This window comes from Sturnus vulgaris, chromosome 4, assembly GCF_052056855.1.
Source record: "Sturnus vulgaris isolate bStuVul1 chromosome 4, bStuVul1.hap1, whole genome shotgun sequence".
NCBI classification, from domain to species: Eukaryota; Metazoa; Chordata; class Aves; order Passeriformes; family Sturnidae; genus Sturnus; species Sturnus vulgaris.
In genome coordinates this window covers 59,920,835-59,942,870 of record NC_142246.1, presented here as the reverse complement: position 1 = coordinate 59,942,870, position 22,036 = coordinate 59,920,835, and the positions used below count along the sequence as shown (strand labels likewise).

Sequence of the window (22,036 nt, the reverse complement as noted above, 5' to 3'; positions counted from 1 at the left end):
TTTCTTCCCTTTATACACAACCACTGTAAATATGCACAAAACAGAGACAGATATGCTCCCATTTAGAGCTCCAGATGGGAACTGCTTTTTGCTGTTCTAGTAGTACATTATGGCATCAGAACCAACTTTAAATTAATTTACTTTCCTGATACATTTGGAAAATAAAATAGTTGATTTTTTAAGTGGTACAAAAAGACAGAACAATCTCAATGAAGTCTGACTGGTGACTGCAGACAGCAATCTTCCATCCTCTCTGCCACAGAATGTGTTTTTCAAAGGGTTATTTACATGTACCTCATCATCCAATACAATACTGCTACTTCATGTTTACATGTTGTTTAGTCATGTGGCATTTTATGAAAATACTAATCAGTCAAGTTCATTTATGTGTAGTCAAAATATGAGTGAATTAATTTATATCAGTGACTAAACAATATATTACCTTTCTAAATGTTTACCATGCTGAGCAGAAGCCTGCCATTAAGCCACGGATACTATCCCAAGAATCAAAAGGAAAGAATTCCAGTAAGTTCAATCAACTGTTGCTGTGCAGCTTTCTTTGATGAATGTGCACTCAACTTAGCTAGGCAAAAGAACTGAAGAAATAGCTGCAGAAATTGTACAGGTGAAGACTTTGTTACACTCTGCCTGATTCAGCACCACTGAATTCAATAAACTCTGCTATGCTCTTCTCAGCAAGTATCAGTGAGTTTCTGGAAATTGCATTTTTATGGCTATTCCTAGCTTTCAGCACAATTCCACATGACACAACACACGGATGTGATAGCTGCTGCTGCAGTCCCAAAGCATCCAGACTCTCAGAGTATCCACAAAAACGAATGAAACCACGTGAAACCCCAATGACAATTAAAGAGCTCAGCGGCACAAAGCAGCACCTGGGCAATAACACTCAGAAGCCCAAAGAAAGCTGTCCCAGCCAGTAAGGAATGCTCCATTTGCTGTGCTCAGCACCTGCCTGGTGCTTCAGCAGCTTGCTCCAGGAGGGATGTGTGCCAGGTGAGACAGGGCAGATACGACAGAGCTGCACTCAAAAGAGAAAAAGAGCCCCGTTTATGAAGTTGTTTGGCAGGAAGCTTCTCACTGCAGGCTGCAGGATTGAGGAAAAGTGCTTAAGGTTAGAGCAGGTGAGAAACAGCTCCTGGGATCTGTTCGTGGCTCTGCTCTTGCCTTTACAGCTTCTCTTTTAAAGCGCACATCAGCTTGTGTGCTGTAAAGAAGGGATTCCTTCCTCAGAGGGCTGCTAGGAAGAGCTATTAAACAGCACCAATGGACACGCCTCTGAGACTTCAGCTGTGAAGTGGTACAGATTTGGGGGTAAAAAAACTGAAAGGAGAACTGCAGCTTTTGCAGTTGCCAAAAAAGCCCAGTGTCTTCCTAGGGGATCTGCTCGGCTTCTGATAAATTGTGTAAATAGCAACTCTTGGTATCGAGTGTCGCAGTGCTTGGCAAGTCCATCAGCTGCTTAATTTAGAGTCTGCACATGACAGAAGAGGGCTGGTAAAGGTGCCCAGTAGCTCCTGGATGATGGCAAATCAGACAGCAAGTAAAAGCCAGGAAAGGAAGAATAAAAGATCCATTTTCACCTACAAAGAGAAGGCTAAAAATAAGCTGCACTAAGATCTGTGTATTTACTATATTCCGTACCCAGAAAGGACAATACAGTTGAAACTGTTATGTATGAAACTACAGCTGGGTAGTGAAGGCTGGGGGAGAGGGAGAGAGGAGGTTAGATGGCATGGGCAGAACTTAAGTTTAAATAATCTACAGCTTTGTACTAAACTTTTTTTTTTTTAATGCTGCTGTTTGATATTAACAGAAACACTTTTTTTGGACAGGCAGAAGTAGCCTCTGCTGGGAACAATTTTTGACACTGCTGATTTTGTTCATTGAACATAAGCATGAGGGGCAGGTACGTGAGTTTCCAAGCTGATATGTTGTACTAACCAATTGTTCACAGAACAAGAGATTGACACCCTGATACCTTAGGCACTCTAAGTGGCTCCATCAGTGGGCAATTATTATCCCTGGTGCTGTCAGCTTCAGCAGTCTCCCCTAAAACTGTGATCAAGTAATCATGGAAACTAATCTCCAGCTTGCTTGCTATGATTATTGATAGAGCTCTAAATCTCAGCTTTCTGAATTCTTGCCAAGAACATCAGCCAATGAGTAGAGTCACTCTCATTTTCCCTATGCTCAGAACTGGTGTTTTACCTCTTCGTTCCATTATTGCATTCAGCTGAGGATTTAAGTCAGGCACACAAAGTGAAGAAAAACAGGAAATCTACTATTTCATGAAATAGCCTCATCTGAGAGCAGTTTTTCTGAACTTATTGGTGCCTAACATTCAAAGAACAGTCAAAGGAAAACAGCAAAGGAAATAGTAGGTAAAAAATGACAATCTTGTATGTTTGAAAATGTTTTACATAAACAATAAAAACCTTCCATATAGCAAAACCAGGATATGAAATAGATAAAGAAATCCCATGGTAGTTAATTCCTGAAACAAACAACAACAGTGTTTCTTGATCATAAATCAACCTGCAACCACAATTCTGCAAGGGAGAGAAAAATAAGAATGAGGATTTATCAGATAATTTTTAGGGCTCCAGATTTCTTTTCAGTGGTGGCACCATAGATGGTAAATTAAATCTGCAAGTTCTGTTCTTTGTTTGCTACTTGGCAAGAACACAGTGGATTGTTTCCAATATATTACTTCATCCATGTCAAAATCCAGGTGCAGTGCTTGTGCTCCAACATCACCACCCAACACTTTATTAACTCCCTCCATTATTGCCATGTTTTCCCTTGTCCTGTCAGTTACTAGTGATGCCTTCTTGTTCTAACATTACCTTGGCTCAGCAGCTAGTGAAAAATGAGAGTGCAAGAAAAACCTCTCTGAAAATATGCAGAGAGTTAAATGATTATACTTTGAGGAAAGGCAGTTTTACTTGTAAATACTGCTGGAACATTGTGCTCAAAATCTGGGCACTTCAAATTTGCCAGTGAAGCTGAACCTTCACAAATATGTATTTCTGTGTACTGACAGTAACAGTTTGCATTTCTGTGAAAAGACTGCTGATGTGAATTTTACTCAGAAAGCATTTAGTTGTGATTTTTTTGTGTGACGGGACTTTAAGAGTCAGTTGAAGACTCTTAAAGTTGAAGTTTAAGAAAGTTGAAGTTGAAGAAAGTTGAAGAAAGTTGAAGACAACTTTCCCTTTTCACTGAAGTGTCATCAAACCTTTTCAGCCAGCTGTTCTAATGTGACTGGACTTCTGAGAGGACAGACTTCCAGATTAGTACCAGACAGCTAAATGGGGCAGGTGTGCAGTGTTGTGTGTCCAGCACATTAATGTGTGCTAAAATCACCAATTTTGCTTGTTTCAACTAGCAAAGTTTTGGTTCAGTTATCCACCCATAAGCAGTATGACAATACTAGTGTGAGAGAAACCTCCACACTCAGAGGAATTAATCTGTAACCACAGACAATACCAGCACAGCTATCCCTCAAATAGCAAGAAGATCTTTTTTAAAGTATTCTATAAACATGACACTGGAGTACAATTAATAAAGGTCAACCCATTAGAAGCACTGGATCTCACAGAAACTTCTTCATTAGCCTACATAACTGCAAGTGTAGCCTAAGCACTTCAGTAATGTCCATTCTCTCTTTGCCAGCACAGAACATACAGCAAAGTTATTCAATGGGGCTGAGTACCTGAAGGAGAAGGCTGTCCTTTTACTACTCCATTTTTAGTCTTTTCTTCGGAATTCATTACTTCTTTGTAGATGAGTTCTGGAAGAGAGAATTGTGACACTTACTGGCAGAGGCCAGTGCCTGTGGTCAGGAACACAACAGCTACCACACCCTGCTGTAGCCTGAGCTCCCAAAGCCTGCCCTGCCTTGTCTTCCCAAGTCTGACTGCTCTACCCACCTAGGACCTGTCTCTTCCATTCCCCTCCTCTCCTGTTTCCTTTTGGAGCAGAACTGAGATAAATAGGATTCAACTAGAGCAGGAGAATTGTTTAATGCTGCACTATCTAGAAGAGAAGCAGCACAATAATACAGCACCTTTTACTGTGGCTAAAATTCTGATGCATTGCCCTGCTGAGCAGTATTCTATATCAGATTTCAGTGAAGCACTGGAACCCACATTTCCTGTGTTAACATTAACCTATGTAGATAATGATTGCCCTCAGAACATTTTCATATTTTTTGCTACGTTTTTTGCCATTTTGCTACTAAAATATCCCTTCCCGTGTAATTCTGAACTGCAATTACCTTTCCATTCCTCGATTGTATGTTCCCTTTCATCCAGCTGTTTATCATATATCTGAGGAGGAGGCTGCAGGAAAGAAACACAGCTGTTTAGTCAATTGTCTGTTATACTGCAAATAATTAGGAGTAATTACTTAATTAAAGATAATTTTTCCTCTCCCTCTTTGCAATCCATCCTGTACATGCAAAAACATCTGAAACACATTTGAATATTGAGGGGATTAACACTTCTGGAAATCAACTCTTTTTGTAGAAGAAATCAACATACTTCTCTATTCAATGTCATTGTGCTTGTACTGAGCCCAGAAAATCCACACCCAAATTGTTTGTACCAGCAGAGTGTTACTGTCAAAATGCCAAACAAATACCAGTCTTGATTAATTTGTAGTAACATTAACATTAATTTTTAAGTTGCTCTTTACATTTGCTGCTATACAGACTTCCCAAAATAACCCTAATTTTTAACTGAGTCTCCCTGCCACAGTTTCTAATCCATATTCCAAATTACCAAAATTTCTAGTATACGTATTTTTAAGTTACTTTACTTTGGATGGAAAGTTTTTTTTGTTGCTATGGTGTGGGGTTTTTTTTGTTTTGTTTTGTTTGTTTATTTTTTTTAATACTGTGTTTCTTTTAGTTGATGGGAATGTCAGAGAACCAGCAGATCCTGGAATTTACTGAGACAAAGGCACCTAGAGTTTTAGGGAGTCTGAACACCTTTCATTGGGCAACTAAGCCATGTGTTCATTTCCTCTCCTGATGTTGGCTGCCAAATACAGCAGCCAAGGAAGGCAGAAAACTCTGCCCTCCTTCCTTCTACCAAGAAGCTCCAGCATTTGAGGTAAGAATACCCAATGAAGATGGAAACAAGATCCACAGCACTTCTCTTGCTCATACATATTTCCTCTGACTTCCATCTTGGGCACTTGCCATTGTTCCCCCTTCAAAGCATCCTCCTATTAAATGCGTATTTACCAAGCTGTTTTCTTGAATTAATAAGAATTTAGTAATTTTCTCTCAGGACTCTAACTCCATCAGTTCATTAAGGCATTTGCATGCTACAAATACAACTGAAAAAGTAATGGCTCAGTGACATGATACAGACCAGGAAAATTACATGATAGCCGGACTGGACAAGTCCACTGAAAACAAGGGAACTTCCCCCAGAGTGATATTTGTATCAGGGCTGAGGATAAGCAATTAGGTGAAGTCATGGATTGCCAGGTCTCATAGCTGAGAAGATGCTGAGGAAACACATGTCATGAATTAAAGTGAGTGCCAGGACTCAGCACGGGTACCAGAGGTTTTACATCAGCAAGGTAAGACACAACCCTGTAAGAGTCTGAGTCCCAGAGCAGTGCAGCTGTTCTCTCATTCAGCATAGCAACCCTTCCCATTCCTTGCTGATGCCACCAAGATCAGCACAGCCTCTGTGGGGATTGTGTGCTCCTGCTGACTGTGCTCTCAGAGAGCTGGATGCTACAAGAGTACAAGTGATGCTCACCGCTGACCTGTGGGGTGTGAAAAGTAAGCTCAGCTCCACTCCTCCAGCTCAGCCACTCAGCCATGGCCAAACCAAGAAAATTGAGGGGCTAGGAATTTACAGGAGCAGCAGGGGAGGTGTTTGGCTGAGCTGCAGCTGAATCATAGTGGCAGAACCACCTCTTCTCTGCCAGGTGCAAACAGAACAGACAAACCAAGTTGGACAAGAGTATCCTGAAAGCAGCTTTCTAAAAACTTCAGGGAGAAGCCTGCACAAAGCATAGGTGGGGGTAAAATTGCTTCTACCAAGTATTAACACTCTTTTTACACCTTCTGTAGAAAAACTTGTATTTCTCCCCCAGACAGAAATAAGAGGATAAATTCCTTCACTACTTTAATTCCCAAACACAAATTGCAGAATCAAAAGGAACAAGTGATCAGACGCACATACCTGTTCTCAATTCACACAACCACAGATTCTTTGGCTTATTTCTCTTCTAATTTATTTCAGCTACATCTTAAGCTGGGGTAATTGGCTAATAAGCAACAAGAAAATTAGCAGCAATCATTGCCTAGATCAATGCACCTTGGAAACAAAGGCATTTTCCAGGGAGAGAGCCCAGAATAATCTCACTCATTGCCGAGCTCCTATTTTTCTATGGAGTCAAACAAGGGAGAGCATCCAAACTGTCCTTCCCACACTGCAGGATGGCAGAAGCTGCACCTGCACAGCATTCCACTGCTCTGCCAGTGCTTACATTGCAGACTTTTTACTTGTGAGTTAGCAGAACCAGCAGCTATGAAACATGGCTCTTGGCAGGCATGAGGGAGCCAAGGGTAACAAATACTCAGCAGAACAGTAGCGTGAATAAAGCCCTGCTCTTCACAGAGGCAGAGTCTGTAACCTCTAAAGCCTGTACAGAGCAGAGTGGAGCTCTGCTGAGAGGCCAGGCCAGCTCTTCACACTGGGAGAAGTGAAGCTTTCCCATCAAAATTCTCTGAGTCCTCACCTTTTCATTGATCCAAGGCACAGAGATGAGCTGAGAACACCAAAACTATTTCAGGAATTTATTTTCCCACAATTCTCATGAATTCTTATGAGAGCCACAAAGCTTAATACACTGTTATCAATAGATTGTAATCTCCTCCAGGCTGACCACCCCTTTTCTGCTAACTTGTTTGTTTTGTGTTTTTTTAAAAGAACAATTTCTAAAATAAGAGGGAGGATGGGAGGTTTTTAAAGATAATATACAAGTATTGTCACAGCAATGGAACATTCAGAGCAGTTGCCATACCCATGTCCTTCTGGGCACTGATTTTAGTCTTGGTGCAAAGCTTTGCCTAAAACTGACTTTGCTTCCTAAACCAAACATCTTAGGAAATGACTGAGTTCATAACCATTAACTTCCCATGTGGATGCAGCTGCAGTATTATAAGCATTCTTATAAATGCTTCACATTTCACATGCCAACTGAGAGTTACACAGTTTACTTTGTTTAGGTGTTTAAAAAAAGACTGGATGTGGCACTCAGTGCCATGGTTTAGTTGATAAGATGGTGCTAGGTCACAGGCTGGACTTGATGATCTCCAAGGTCTTTTCCAACCTAGTTGATTCTGCGACTCTCTAAGTCTCAGAAAAAGTATAGAGTTCAAGTAGCACTAAATCAAGGCAGGGTGTGGATCAATCCTATGGGTGGCAGCATCTAGCTTCAGTTTAAGGCAGCCATTTTCTCCCCAAAACAGATTGATTTGCAAGCAGTTGCACTGGCAACAATAACAGAGTAGAATCTATTTTTGCATGAGGAAGCAAAGGAATGAATTACATTTTTTCTTGTAGATACTAAGAAACCCCCCTGTTGTTTCAATTGGTCTTGGCTTTTCCATTTTACAAATTGATTTTCAAAATATTTTTCCATGAAATGGAACATTCATTGGACAGACATAATTAAAATTACCAAAAAAAACCCCAACAGAAAATATCCACATAGGTCTCTTTCTGGGGGGAAAAAATAATAAAAGAAAAAAGCGCAACCCAAACAAACAAATAAGCAAGACTAATCAGAAAACAAACCTAAAACCAAAATACATAAAAGACATGGGGAGTTTATGTGGTCAGATAAACAGCAGGAGACTACTGTATTTGTTAAATACTATTCCAATATCTAGAGAGGGGAAGCTTTTCACTAGAGAAAAAAGCAAAACATATGTTGAAACTGATGTATTCCCACTTTCCCAAAGCAACACACGTTGGTTTGTATGCCACTGCTAGAAAGCAAAGGGAATGGGCTGAGGCTCACACTGGAGCAAATCCTGCCATGTCTGTCCCTGCCTCTGCAGAGCTAGTGCCAGCACAGTGGAGACCTTGGGATGAGCTGTTTTTAGAAAGCTTGGCAGAGCAAGGCCTGAGTCTGCATCTGTTCCCAGAATTGCAGGGTCTGGGGCAGTAGCTGTGGAGCAGCACAACAAGGCAGAGATGGAATTAGCAAGATAATGCAGATAAAAGAGAGACTGGAGGATGCAAAAATTAATGGTGCAAAATTAAACATTTTGTTAAATGGCTTAGATCCTCATAACAAGTGAATATAAAAATTCCTTGGTGTTTTGCTACAACCTAAATTGTGTTACTGATACCATTCACATATTTATTTTTGCAGTGCAAACCCAAGTACACCAGCGTGCTTGGCACCAGAGGTCTGGCATCTCTCTATCTACAAAGTGCTTGGGATTTCACCCTCTATTGCCAAGGGATTCCACAGTGGGCTAGGGATGATCTCAGCTAGGGATATGGAAGAAGAGATGACTCTGGGCCCATTTGTTCCTCGGAGTTTCTGCAGAGGCTTTTGGAAAACTCCACACGTAATGTGCATCAATGAAATTGTAGACTGAGCTGTTTCTGACCATAAGGATGCCATGCAGAAGGAGTCAAAATTACCCAGCTACACACAGATGACTGAACAGCTTGAAGATACAACAAGCAAGTTGGAAAAAGATAACGTTTGGTTCAAAAAGGAAAAAGAAGAAAAGAAGTTCCTCTTTCTTGTCTAACCACTCCTCCTCACTGATGTTAACAAAGATTTTTTGCAGAAGCCGTGTTCATCTTCCCTAATCCATCAGCTATGAATGGATGGATGTTGTTGACTAAAGGAAATGTCTGTGCTTGTGCACAAAGCAGAGCTGCACATTTCTTTTGTGAGAGAACAGATGCACTCCATCAATCTCTAAGGAGAAAACCAAGCCCTGTAACTGAGAGCTAAAAAATGTGGCAGCTCGTCGAAGACTTTCTATAGACAACATCTATAGAGAGCTGAGCAAGAGAAAAGAACAGCAGATAAGATGCACAACCTGACATCCTTGCTTTTGTCATGCAGTGAAGGTGACACCTTCTTTGAAGTGTGTTTGCCAAGGCCACAGAGCTCTCCAAAGTGCTTCTCCATCACATTGGATGCTTAGAATTTACAGGTAAAATGAGATGTGATTTTTAAATTTTTTAATTTTTTAAATTCTGATAAACCATGAGCCTTGAAATTAATTTAAAAATTGTATTTAACAGCTGGTCACAGATAGTTTGTACAGGGCTAAGGCTGTACAGGAGAAATTTCTGTCCTGGACCTCAGGCTGAGAACCATAAACCAAGTTGTTTTCATTAACAACACTGGAAACAGCAGCACATTAATAGAAGGTAACACACGGATTGGCATGCACAGCAAAATGAATGATAATTCCCAACTCAGCCCCCTGTGGATGGTCCTAGATGCAGAAATACTCCAGTGAAATATAAATCCTATGAAAATAAAACCAGGAATGAAAGCCATGTGAGTTACACTGAATAAAACCCCACAAAATCTATCACTGCTGTAAAATGCTGTCAACATAGAGAAATGCTTGAAAGGAATATTTTTTACTCCTGATCTTTCTGTTTCATAGAAATCTCTCTTCTAATGGATGCACATATCAGATAACAATAACTGCAGGTGCAGGAAAATTCAAGACACATTTTGAAAACAGTAAATAGAAAATATCACATAATAATCTACAACAAATTTTGCTACTAGATTTGTTCCCATGAAATTGAACAAGTTTTCCCAAGTAAGAATCAATATGAGATCACACATACATTCAGAAGGTTCCAAGATGGAATCCAGTATGACATGAATGGTTTCTTTGAATATATCAATAACAAAAGGAAGAATTTAACTCTGCTAAAACAATGTGTAGGAATCAAATTTTTTTCACAATTTCATCATTTTGGAATAAAACCCAGAGCTCTGCAAATAGGCATAAACATTAGGGTAGATATGAAAAATTAAATACCAAATTTGGCATTTACTCACAAATCATCTCAGTAAAGGGTGAGAATGTATAGAACCTTCAGAAAAAAAAGGCAGCTGGGTAATTGAAAACAGTCTCAAGCACAGCATTTTCAGACAGGAAAATAGAGAAGCTAATATGTCATCAGGGAGATAGTGAGATTATCTACAATAAGCAGGGTAGTCTGCATGTAGAGGCAAGAGATACTGGAAACCTCTTCTTTCTTAAAAATAGAACAAGATAAATTCGAGGGAGAAAATGCATCATGTGTGTCATTTATTCATGTAATAATCCATAGGCTGTTATATAGATAAATATCCTAACATGAAAGTAATAAGCATAATATTTGCTTAAAAGTGGATCTGAGACAGTTTCTGCAAAAAATAAGGACTTCCAGGAGAGTCTTGAACTAAAGAATAAAACAGAGAAATAAGGTCTGTAAGTTCCTATTCTGATTTTACGATGGATTTCCTGTGTAATATTAGTAAATAATACTCTTGCCCTGTGAACTCTTGATTCCTTACATTTAAATTAGGTGTGAAGATTGATAACAGATTTCAATATTTGGGAATTCCATGCGACACAAGCCATATATTTTTTAAAAACACATATTCTAGTTGTCATTGGCTCAATACAGAAATTATCTTAACTGTAATGCTATTCAAAATAATTTCAGAACAATGGTGTATGCTCTGGAAAACCGAACACTGTGACTTCCTTATCAGACTTACTGTGGCAAACTGCATGTGCTTAAAAGAATGTGGCAAACTCTTTATGTTAGACATAAGAATTCCCTGTAAATCCAAAATCCATACAGCTCAAAAGCTGTGCCTGTTTCTAGCTGTGAGTATGATGCTGTTCCAGAGCTGTTGAGGGCTTTGGCTGTGGTTTGTTCCATGCAGAAGTTCTGTGGGAGAGCCACGGCAGTGTTTGAGTAACCTCCTGTGGCTAGTGAATAGCAGGTCCCACATCTAATACCAGCCAGTCTTCCTCTCTGTGCCAGGGAATCACACTCGGCATTTAGGGCCGCACAGAAGAGTTTAATTTCAGAGGAAAGGGTATTGCATTCCTAGCACTTCCCATTTGTGCACAGTGTTTGCTCATTAGAACGAGACATCATAGTTTTATTGCCCCCACACAGTCTCTGAAAGACCATAAACTTATAATAGACTTATAAAAAGGGACTGTAACTGTCTCACTAGTCTGCTTTTTAACTGGGTAGGGCTGTTTTATCTGTTTCCCTCACATTTATAATGCTGTAAATCTGAGCAGACACAGAGGGTTGCTACCTCCAGGTTAAACTTTGACACCAAATTCTCTGCTTATTCCCTGAGCTGGCTTCAGTGCTCTGCATTGCCTACTCCAGCAAAGGCTGACATTTAATGACATTGCAGCAGCTCACTTCAAAACTCCTGTCACATTAAATGCTTTCAGTTACCTGTCCTCTCCTGCTACTGAGTGAAATGGATGCTGGGCAACAGATGCCTGGCTGCTTCTGATGAAGCCATTTTCTGGGGAGAAGGAGGAATCTAACAAGACAGCAGAAGTTACCTAATTCCCCCCTCCCCAGTACTATACTGGCAGAAGATGTCATCTTGTTTAATACCTCTGTGTCCTCATTTCTGTTATCCCTACTGTACAGGACTACTGATGGTGGGAGGAATCCTATCTCATGTTACAATATGGGATGAGAACTTAAAAACCTCCAAAATATCCCACTACCAAACCTTTAGCTACGTGATGAAAGACTTCTGTGTAAAAGTGCTTATTAAGTATTACCAAAAAAAAAAGAGTGCAGTGAACATGAGCAGATGCAACACACTGCAGGCTTCTAAATCCCAGTGGGAAAAACAGGAAAAATAGTGGGAAGTTAAGCACTATACCAGTGACCAAGCACAACTCTGTCACTAATTTTCCCACTGCTTTCTTGTCAGGTTCCCTTGCTGCACATTTGCAGAGCAGTCTGTGAAAAAGCGGGGTTGCCTCATAGACCCTCATCATGCTGCAAATCCAAAATTAATGAGCCACATGGACATTTTTAGGTTTTGAAATGTCATTCAAATACTACTTCTTTGTTCAGTTGTACCCTATTATAACTTCTGTGCTTTTATTCAGTATAGTCAAATTCACAGAATCAGATTATTAAGTGAATGAGCAAAAGTATCTCTCAAACAGCTAATTCGTTGGATGTTTTTAGATGTCTTCTAAGTCCCACCTCTGCTATAAATTTGGGAAGATATAACAAAAATACATGAGATGAGTCATTTTCCCATTGCCCATGGCATGCTTAATGCATGGCATTAGGAAATATTTACTGAATTTGATCCTAATTCTTCTGCAACTACAACAGGGCAAATATCTCAGTGGAGTAGTTGCTGCAGAACACTCTTCTGAGCAAGAAGAGAAAACCACCAATACCCCACAAATATTTTTTTGGTAATTTTTCTCCAGAAAATAATTAGCAAATGACTTATAGCTAACCACTGAAAGTGTGTCCACATGAACAGATGGATATTTATAATTTAATAAACTGTTCATTGCGAAAAGAAAGTCTTCCAATTTAACCTTCCCTATGAAAATGAGACTGGCAAAATGAAGCTCTATAAAGCACTCTTAAATAACATCCTCTGAAAAAAATCCCATGTGCTGGAAATTTGATGGGGGTTTGAACATGCCATTTACTTTTGAAGTATACTGCACTTTCAGAACACAGACTGAACTGGAGCATATCACTAAACAGCAGTGATTTAATTTTACAAGGTCTTCATTTCCTATGATGGCTAAATAAAATTTCTAGACCTGTTTCCATACATTTCACACAGAGTATTACAGAGCACCTCTTTGAATTTATACCTATACCCTTTATACCATACCTCTGATACCATGTCACAGAAGTGCTGACAGATTGCACTTATCCCTGTTAAAACCAGCCTCACCAAGGCTTACAGAGAGGTGTCTAGAGCATGACAGGATTAGAAGAAAAAATCCATTTCTGTTTGCACACAGTGTACATGATACTGTACATTGAACCATAGCCCAGAAAAATACATGAGCCCCTGTTTCATTTTATGGAAGAATTTATGTCCTGCTAAGATTTTTCTGAATTTTGATTTCAGGATTTCTTTTTTTCTTCTTTTCAGAATCCCAACTATTTTTTTGCTTAATTCTCCTGCTCTCTACACATATCCTTGAACGCAAATATAAAAAGTGATGTTTGCTGTCTTCCACAGGCAAAGTTCTGTAAAGAAAGATCTCATCTTTTGCCAGATTGAGTTCTGTAGCTAAAAAGGTGAGCTAGTGGATTCAAAACCCTTTCTAGAAGAAAGCAGAAAATGGTTTCATATGCTTAAAGTGTTTTTGTCCCTTCCATCTATTACCAGTTAATCTAATAAAGAGAGATATCCTGTTCCTACAGATCTCATTTCACATCAATCCCCAGACCACCACCATCCCAGCATTGTTTCTTTACAGCATGCTCATTATGGTGCTGCTGTAAAGCAGCAGGAATCCCCAAATCCCATTTGTGTTTGGCATTCTGAAGGAAGGAGCATTGCCTCACTCACCGCCTCCACCTCTGCTGGGTCGTACCAGACATTAATGTATGGATGCTGTAAGGCTTCATCTACTGATATCCTCTTGGCTGGATCAATGACCAGCATCTTTGATAAGAGGTCCCTGGCTTGGCTGGCTGGAACAAGGAAAGCAGAGAAACACAGCGTTAGCACAAAACAACCCCTGCCTGCAGAGGAGGGTTAGCAGGGGTAGGGAAGCAGCAGTGGCACAGCCCTTTCAGAGATTGGCCGTGTATATACTCCTGCTCCCTCGCCTCCTCATTGCAAGAGCTCTTCAATAATCATCAGATTCATTAGAAAGGTGCCAGCATCAGGGCTGACACCACAAGTTCCCTAAATAGCTTTAGTGATCTGCACATTTTACAAGTGCAGATTCCATGCAGAGGGCTGAATAATATACCCAAGAAAAATGTGCTTGATGTATCTGATTAATATTAATCTGCTTAAATAATGTGATGATTATTACCAGGATCAGAGCACAAAAGTTCACATAAAGAAGTCTAAAATAATGACATTACTGAATCAAAGCCTGAAACCTACTGGCACATTTAGACTGGCTCAGAAAAACATCCACACTTCTCTGGATGTTTTAAAGTTTTTCACCTAACCTGCTGTGAGGCATTCAACATTTTAATGAGGCACAGAGACTAGGCTAATCTTAAGGCATCCCCTAAGAAGCAATAATTTCAAATCTGTAGCCTTGGCACCATAGTGATATGGAAGTGTTTTGGAATTGCTTGTTTGTCCTACATAATGAAGTTTAAATCAGTGGGGCACATAATCCTCCACTACATATATATACACACATATCTATGCACACACATTGAATTTTACATTGCAGCATTGATTTATTTTACCTCACAAAAATTCCATTGTACCTATCAGGCAAACAATGCCACAACAAAGTCACAAACTCAGCTTTGTATTACCCAAATGGATTTTTCTTAGCTGGAGTTTGTAAAAAATATAATACCATCTCAACCCACATGAAAAAATTATAACAACATATATTTCTAGTATTATTATTATTATTATTAACAACCATGTAGTGTTCTAAGCTCTCGGATGCTCAAAATTATTTGCTATGTAAGTGAAAAAGACAATGAAAGGAAAAAAATTGCAAAGAGCAATAAGTGCAAAAATATTATTAGGTATATCATCATACATGGGTATCTAATTAAACCATTAACATTACATTATGGTGAAATATTTAGGCAGGGCATGGGATGATACAATGCTGCACAAGTAGGGGTTTCTGAATTTACTGTTTCTTGGTTTGTGGCTGTATCTTAAAAAACTGGCATTCAGAATGCTCAAATGTATGTGCTTTCTGTATCCAAAAGATAACAGCACTGTTTGACAGTCGTTTCTATTCATTAGCTGCAAATGCAGGAAAATTCCATTATTCAATTGTGTTGTGGTAGGAGTATAAAATTCAGTGTATCCGAAAGCATCTGCTCAGACCTTTCCCTTTACTCCCAGAGCCAGGACAGCAGCTGGGCTAGGATGCAGAAAATTCTGGGTCGTGTAATGATATGCAAATTGCAAGCAATTGAAAACCATTAGATGCCACTGTGGTGAGTGGCTCCAAGGAGTGGAATGGTGCAGAGGCAGTACACAGCACAGGTCTGCAGGGGCTCCAGAGCTATGGACTAAACACACAATAATCACTCTTTCCCACTGAAGGTCAATGCCCCATTCAAGTGGAAAAAGACTTGAATATATGATTAAAGTCATGGCGATTTTTCTTCTACTGGGGATATCTAGCCACACTATAATTAAGTTAGTTTTCTACTTCACATATCTTAAGTGACCCCCCCAGGATTTTTTCAAAAGAAGAAATCCACTCCAGTGGATATTAAACCTCGACTACTTCATTTTGGCTGGTGTTGATAATATATTTGTATATTCTTGTAAAGGTAGAGCTATAAGGCAGGTACTTGGCTGAACTGATATTTTTCATCTAAAAAAAAACCAATCCAAATGCTAAGATCTCCCAATGGAAGCTCCATTGTTCCTCTGTGCTACAAGTTCAAGAATAAGAGTAAGGGAACACCTCAAATCCTTGTGGCACAGGTTCATCACATAGAGCACCACAGGAATATTCTCAATGCATCAGTGATTATGTTCCCTTGGCTGCCCAAGCATTGGGATTTCCAAAAGCCATTTCCAAGCCTGCCTCTCAACTGAACAAAACCCATGCAGTCACTGGTCTGCAACTAACTGCATTAAATGGAGTGCAACTAGAGAGAAGAAAAATGGGAAAAGCCTTCATTCCCCCGCAGCTGTTGCTGCATGGCATGAACCACGTCCCTTTGTCAGACATACCTTTGAGTTTGTTGTGTTCTGAGTCTGCTGGGAAGAGAGAGTCTGGAAAAAGTTTGGGGAAAGTGAGGCCGGCGTACTTGGGTCTGTTCTCAACGTAGTTCCGTACTGTCGGCTGCAGCTTCTTCATGAATTCCGGACAGGGCGTTCCCAGCTGCTCAATAACTTTATTCCACTGATCAATATCTGAACACCAGTAGTTAAGGGAAACAAAATGCATACCCCCATGTAGCCTCCTGACATTTCTGCTTGTGTTCTCTGAGAATCTTCAGAGTATTTAATTCCCTTCATAACAAACATCTTTACAGTCACTATCTTTCCTTCTCTTCTCACTATTCCTCCAGGTCCTACAGCCTGCAAAGGGAAAAACTGTCTCACACAACTTCAGGACATTGTGCAGTTCTAAAACCATGACCACCACACAACAACACACAGATTCTTCTCTTTGGGTCAACACTTGTTACAATATTTTTTTAAACTTGAAATCCAGTGACTTGCACTCTCTTTTTTTTTACATGCAGGTAATTGTCACTACATCAGCTTGGAAGAACAACACGTGCCCCTGCCTCTCTATTCAGTCTGTGGAGAGGGAGACCCAGCTGGCTTAAAGAAGTTCTGCACAGGACAAAATCTTATTCCACTCATCTGCTTTGCACTTTACTCTCTCCAATAACTCAATTGATGCTAATTTTTCCAATACCAGCCAATCAGCACCCCTTCCAAAACAACTTGTTTGATTTTATAAGAATGCACTGGGACTCATTTTCTGTAGACAAATGATGCACAGGTGTAGACAGATGTTTCTTTTTAACTGAAAAACTGGCAGCTACATTGCTAAACTGATACTGACTAATGAGAAAGAGGCTCTAATGCTTAAAAAGAAAGTGTATTACAGGCATTTTACAGAGCTTTTTATTTGTTGAGGTGTTGATATTTTAGTTTTCTTGTGCTAACATTTGGGCACCTGATAGTTGTGATGTAGCACTTTCAGTCATGTTCAGAACAAGACTTACTGCTCCAACAAAAAAGCAAATTATCAGCAGCATCTCTACATCACAGTAATTCACAGAGCTAAGAACCTGATGACTACATGGGGGAAAAAAAAGGAGAATTACATGCAGCCATGGGTACGTTGATACTAAGAAATATGATGAAGGGAGTTTTGTTAAGAACACACTGGAAAGAAAAGGCTTTCAAAAGACAAACATTCAAAGCATTTCAGCACAGAGATTTCTTTCTTTAAAAGTATTATTTTAAGTTATTATTGTCATAAGTGTCAAAAGTGTGGAGGAGTTTCCCAAATATTAAGACAGATAACAGAAAAAAATAGTAAAGCAAAAACCAGTTATTGGTTGAAGTAGCAATTTCAGATTAAAAAAAAATATTTTATTTTAGAGAAATTGAAACATACCTTGGAAAGTAAAGAGAGACTAAATTTGGATTTACCTGAACTATATTATTTGAACAAAAAAGCAAATAATTCATTTAAATTTGCTGGTTTACTAATCAAAAGTGTTTAAAGGAATGAAAATCATTTAAACATATGCTTCAGGAATTCCAAAACAGTGTTTTGAATGGTTTTATTTTTAGCTGAAAAAGGTTGCTAGAAATAGCAGCAGTCTGGAAAGATTTTTCTGAATACCTCTTATTTTTTAAACTAAACTGAAGATTTATGTAGAAAAGCCCCTCCCACATACCCTCAGTAGGTTGCATGTAGCTTATCTTGTGTTGTCCATGAAAATATATTTTTTTCAACAGAAAACGGAACAATTGCAACAACAGTAAAGTTATCTAAGACTACAGCTGCTCAATATTCAGTAGCCTGAATATTTCATTAATTATTTCATTAGGAAATAAAGTGGTTTGACATTTTAAACTTGTGGTCAAGACACCTCAGTGACTGCTGGCTGGAGTGCTCCAGAAGCAGGTGTCTCTGAGGAACTGGAGAACACAGAGTGTGTGAATGCTTTGCAGGGAAGAACAGGGAGTACAGAAATGAAGATGCTGTTAGTTGTGCCAAGAGAAGCTAAATGGGTGAGAGAGCCAAGCTTTAAAATCATGACTGGAGGCATTACCTGTGCATGTTGAGGGAAGTTTTGGATAAACAGGGAGGGCCAAACACAGGACTTGCTTCAAAGAAGGTCACCCCTGCACAGAGCAGGTGAACCATCTCCCAGGCATTTAGTGAAGGCCAAAGAAAAAATGATCTTTGGGATTACAGAATTATGTGGGACTTGGACACACTGACAGGGAAGATGTAGTAAGATTTCCTAGACACGAGCAATAAGGGAAAAGGGGTACAAGAAGTTCCCAGAGTAGGGCCAACATGATGGGAACCACTGTCAGTGAGGATGGAGAAGGGAAAAGGAAAATCCACAGACAACAGGTGAGCTCCCACTGCACACTTTTCTTCTAAGCTGACAGGAAGGCTCTCACTAAGAAACAGCACACAAGCAGACTGCCCCCCACGACTGGGACATTTTGAGAGGCAAAATTTTGAGATGCATCAGTGCAAAAACGGGAGCCAAAGGCAGCAGAACTGGCAGAGCCACCACGTTCTGCTCCTTGACTGGACTTGGTTTGCAGGATAACACTGGACCTTTTGCAGCCCTGCTCTTACCAAAAGCCAAAAGGTCAGGCTTTATTCACAACAACCTCAGGGACTGCTTTTGAGCAATGAATGGTCTGAATGGGTAATTGTGCTTCTTTACTGATTTTTTTCTGTCTTATGGTCTTTGTATACTGCCAAAACCCTTAAATAAAATACATTCATTTGCTCTTTGCATTTAACACACATACACACACACGAACTGACACGGTGGAGCACCCAGGACTGGTTTTGTCCTGATAATAGCAATAACAAAACTCTGCTAAGTGAAAGCAGTTAGATAATGTTTTAGTCAAATGGACACACACATTTTCTCTCTAGTAATGTTTCTCCCCTTACCTATACCTTAAAACCACTGGATTATATACTGAGACCCAATACATGAAAATGTGCAAGAATGTAATAAAGTTCTTGCAGAATGCTGGTCCAGCTCCATTTCACTGTAATGTTTTCTGCAGTCACCACGTGTGATGCATCTGTGAGGCACCTGCTGATGAGAAGTTGTACCTATCATGTTGCAAGGTTTAAAAAAAAAGACTTGGCAAAAATCTGAGGTCAGATTTTCAATCAAAGCAAAGAAACAGCTTTCCCTAGCTGCCAGTCAGCATTAGCCTCAGCAATTCTGCAGGACACAAATATTACTACAGGACAGTTCTAATGTGAATCAAAATCTACAGTAGATTACATTAATCAATTAGAGAGTGTAACTATTGATGTTATTGAAAAAATGGTATTAAAAGTTAGTGACCACATAACTCTGACAGAAAAAATCCCTTAGAGAAGAAAAAAAGAGCACCTGTTTTTCCTCTTAAAATTAAGCAAATGTTAGACAGACTGGCAGTTGGAAAGAATTCCAACCCAAAGCTCTGGAAAATGATGAAAAACGTCTGCTTAAAAGCTATTTGAATCAGTTCAGCTGTGCATTGCCCCAAGCAGGATCAAGGAAAACGTGTCAACTACTCGCAATAGCATCTGTATGATTTAAGACTGAAGAAGGGATCTAACCTGGATTTATTAGCTTGCCTCTGGCACTGACAATATGGCATTTAGTAACATTAGGATGGCCATACAGAGTTACAGCAAAGATTTAAGAAAATAGATCTAAAATGTGTATCTTCTGAATGAAGATTTATCACTGAGGCCTCAGGTTGCCTCAAGCTCACCCACCACCTTTTCTCTTTGCAGCTTTATACTCTCCTTTGGATTGTCTCCTTTGCTTTTAAAATACTTGGTTATTTATTTGGAAAATAACACGAAGCTGAACTGCAGATTAAGTAACATATCTTTCTAAAGCAAAGGCATAAAAATTCTGATGGGAAAATAATATTGTGAATTAACTAAAAATATTTCTTTTGAAAAAATCAGATTCCACAGTAATGTCATCTATTTAGAAGCACAGGCTGAAAGTGTACCTGTGTTTATTTTTTTCCTATGGGCATTGATGCAGTATAGTTCCAAAGTGTGGATTAAGAACCAGTGTTTCGTTCATTACAGTTGGCCTGTAAACCTCAGATAAATTCCTGCAAATTCCCAAACAGCTATAAGGAAATTGAGTTTGGCTATAAGACAAAATTTACAATAGTACTCTGCCTCAATCAGAAATTATTAAAAGCATTTGTACAGTGTACAAAGTAGCAGCTTGTAATTAAAAAAAACAATTTAGACAACAAATTATTGTCTTCCTATCTAGCCTCAAAATCACAATAATTTTTCTTTTTCCTTCTCATGATGTATCTATGTAAATCTCACTCTTTTTTGAGTGAAGAATTGCATTTTGCTGAGTTCAACAATAAGGTTTTGCAGGAGTTGTTAGTGTTTGCCTTAGGATGTTTCAGTTGTACTGCAATACAAATAACTTAATCTCTCATGTTTGTCCACCTGAAAGAGAAGCCTTTTTCTAAAATCCTCCTCAAGCAGTATCTATGGACTGTGATGTGGGAAACATGAGAAATTCTGCCAGAACAGCTGTTGATAAGAGAGCTGCTGGAATTGGGCAGGACAGGGGTGCTGCTGGTGGGAATCATGCTTCCCTGCCCAGCACACTGGGCTGCACTTTCTGCACCTGCCAAACAGCACCTCTGCACCAGCTTTGCTCCACAGGAGCAGGATTTGCTCTTTCTGGATAAATGTGCTGCTTCTGGAGATAATTGAAATAAGGACATGTCAAATCTTGCTTTTCTTAAGGTAGGCACGATGAAAACAAGACAGACATGGGATGTTTTGTTTGTAACAGACAGGCAGGGAAAATCATCTCTTTTCAATTCCAAACTATTGAGGGAACTACCTTGCTAATTGTTTTCTCCTTAAATCTGCATATTCCACCAACAAAAACGAACTGCTCCACTTTAGGCAATTTTTTAATGCTCATAACTTGTCAAATAATAGCTCTGCAGTTCCCTCCCTAACAGCAAACTGTGGCAATCAACTTTTTTTTTAAATTATTTTTTAATTGAACCTTTCTTTTAAAAATAAATCTGCTAAAAACACACTAACCAGCTTCACTGTGGGAGACATCAGTGTCACATTCATATTTTTCCACAGTCCCACAATTTACATATTGATGCCAACAGAGTTCACAAAAAAAAAAACCCACACAAAAGGAATTGAAAATGCTGCCATCTGACAAGAGAGTAACTATAAAGCATTTTCTGTTCCAAGGTGAACACTTTGAGGAGAATGTGGCATTTGTAAAATGAAATACCATGCAATGTTCAGAATTATAATTGTTATTTATATGGAATAACAGAATGTGGTGATAACAAAAACTAACATGTAGCACAAATAAATTGCTTGAGAAGATTACCATTGATCATTCAGGAGTTAGCAGCATTCATTGTGCAGATGTCATTAACATTTTGGATGCCCATCTATGACTCCTTAACTAAAATTTTCGGATACTATTTTTTAGCTGGTATTTCATTCAGCTGCTGAGCATCTGTGCTTACACAGCAACAAGCAAATCATGAAATCATGGAATGGTTCGGGTTGGAAGGGACCTTAAAGATCACATCATTCCAAGTCCCCAGCCATGGGTAGGGACAGCTTTCACCAGACCAGGTTGCTCAAAGCTCCATCCAACCTGGCCTTGGGCACTGCCAGGGATGGGGCACCCACAGGTGTCACACCACAAGCATGTTACAAGTGTTTATCAAAGCCACCTAAGGGTCTGCATAGGAAGTAGGATCTCAGTGATACAGCACAATCCTAAAATGTTTCTGTTTTTACTGTCGGTGAAGTTGTGGGCTCAGTTTGCTTCTGTATCTCAGGTGTACCTGCAACAATTTGGATAAGAAATCAAGAATAGATTCCTCAAGCTCAAAACAGAAACCAAGCTCCTGGAAACTGTAGGGTTGCTCCTCTTCCTAAATCAGGAGAAAACAGAACCATTCTGTGTTTTCATCTGTGTAATTATTCAAAAGCTCCTTTTGCCCTTTACAAGTG

The 22,036-nt window shown here is 39.4% G+C and overlaps 1 protein-coding gene across 9 annotated transcripts in view; it reads right to left on the bottom strand.

Annotated features, from left to right (window-relative positions):
* MAPK10 (mitogen-activated protein kinase 10) overlaps positions 1–22,036 on the bottom strand; it is a 140,290-nt gene that overhangs the window by 5,681 nt on the left and 112,573 nt on the right. For all 9 annotated transcript variants that reach the window (XM_014880592.2, XM_088164052.1, XM_088164055.1 and 6 more), the window contains 4 exons: positions 15,991–16,173; positions 13,654–13,778; positions 4,304–4,367; positions 3,740–3,817 (listed from right to left, as the gene is read on the bottom strand). In XM_014880592.2, coding sequence (XP_014736078.2) covers positions 3,740–3,817; positions 4,304–4,367; positions 13,654–13,778; positions 15,991–16,173 — 450 coding nt within the window. The remainder of the gene's footprint in view (positions 1–3,739; positions 3,818–4,303; positions 4,368–13,653; positions 13,779–15,990; positions 16,174–22,036) is intronic.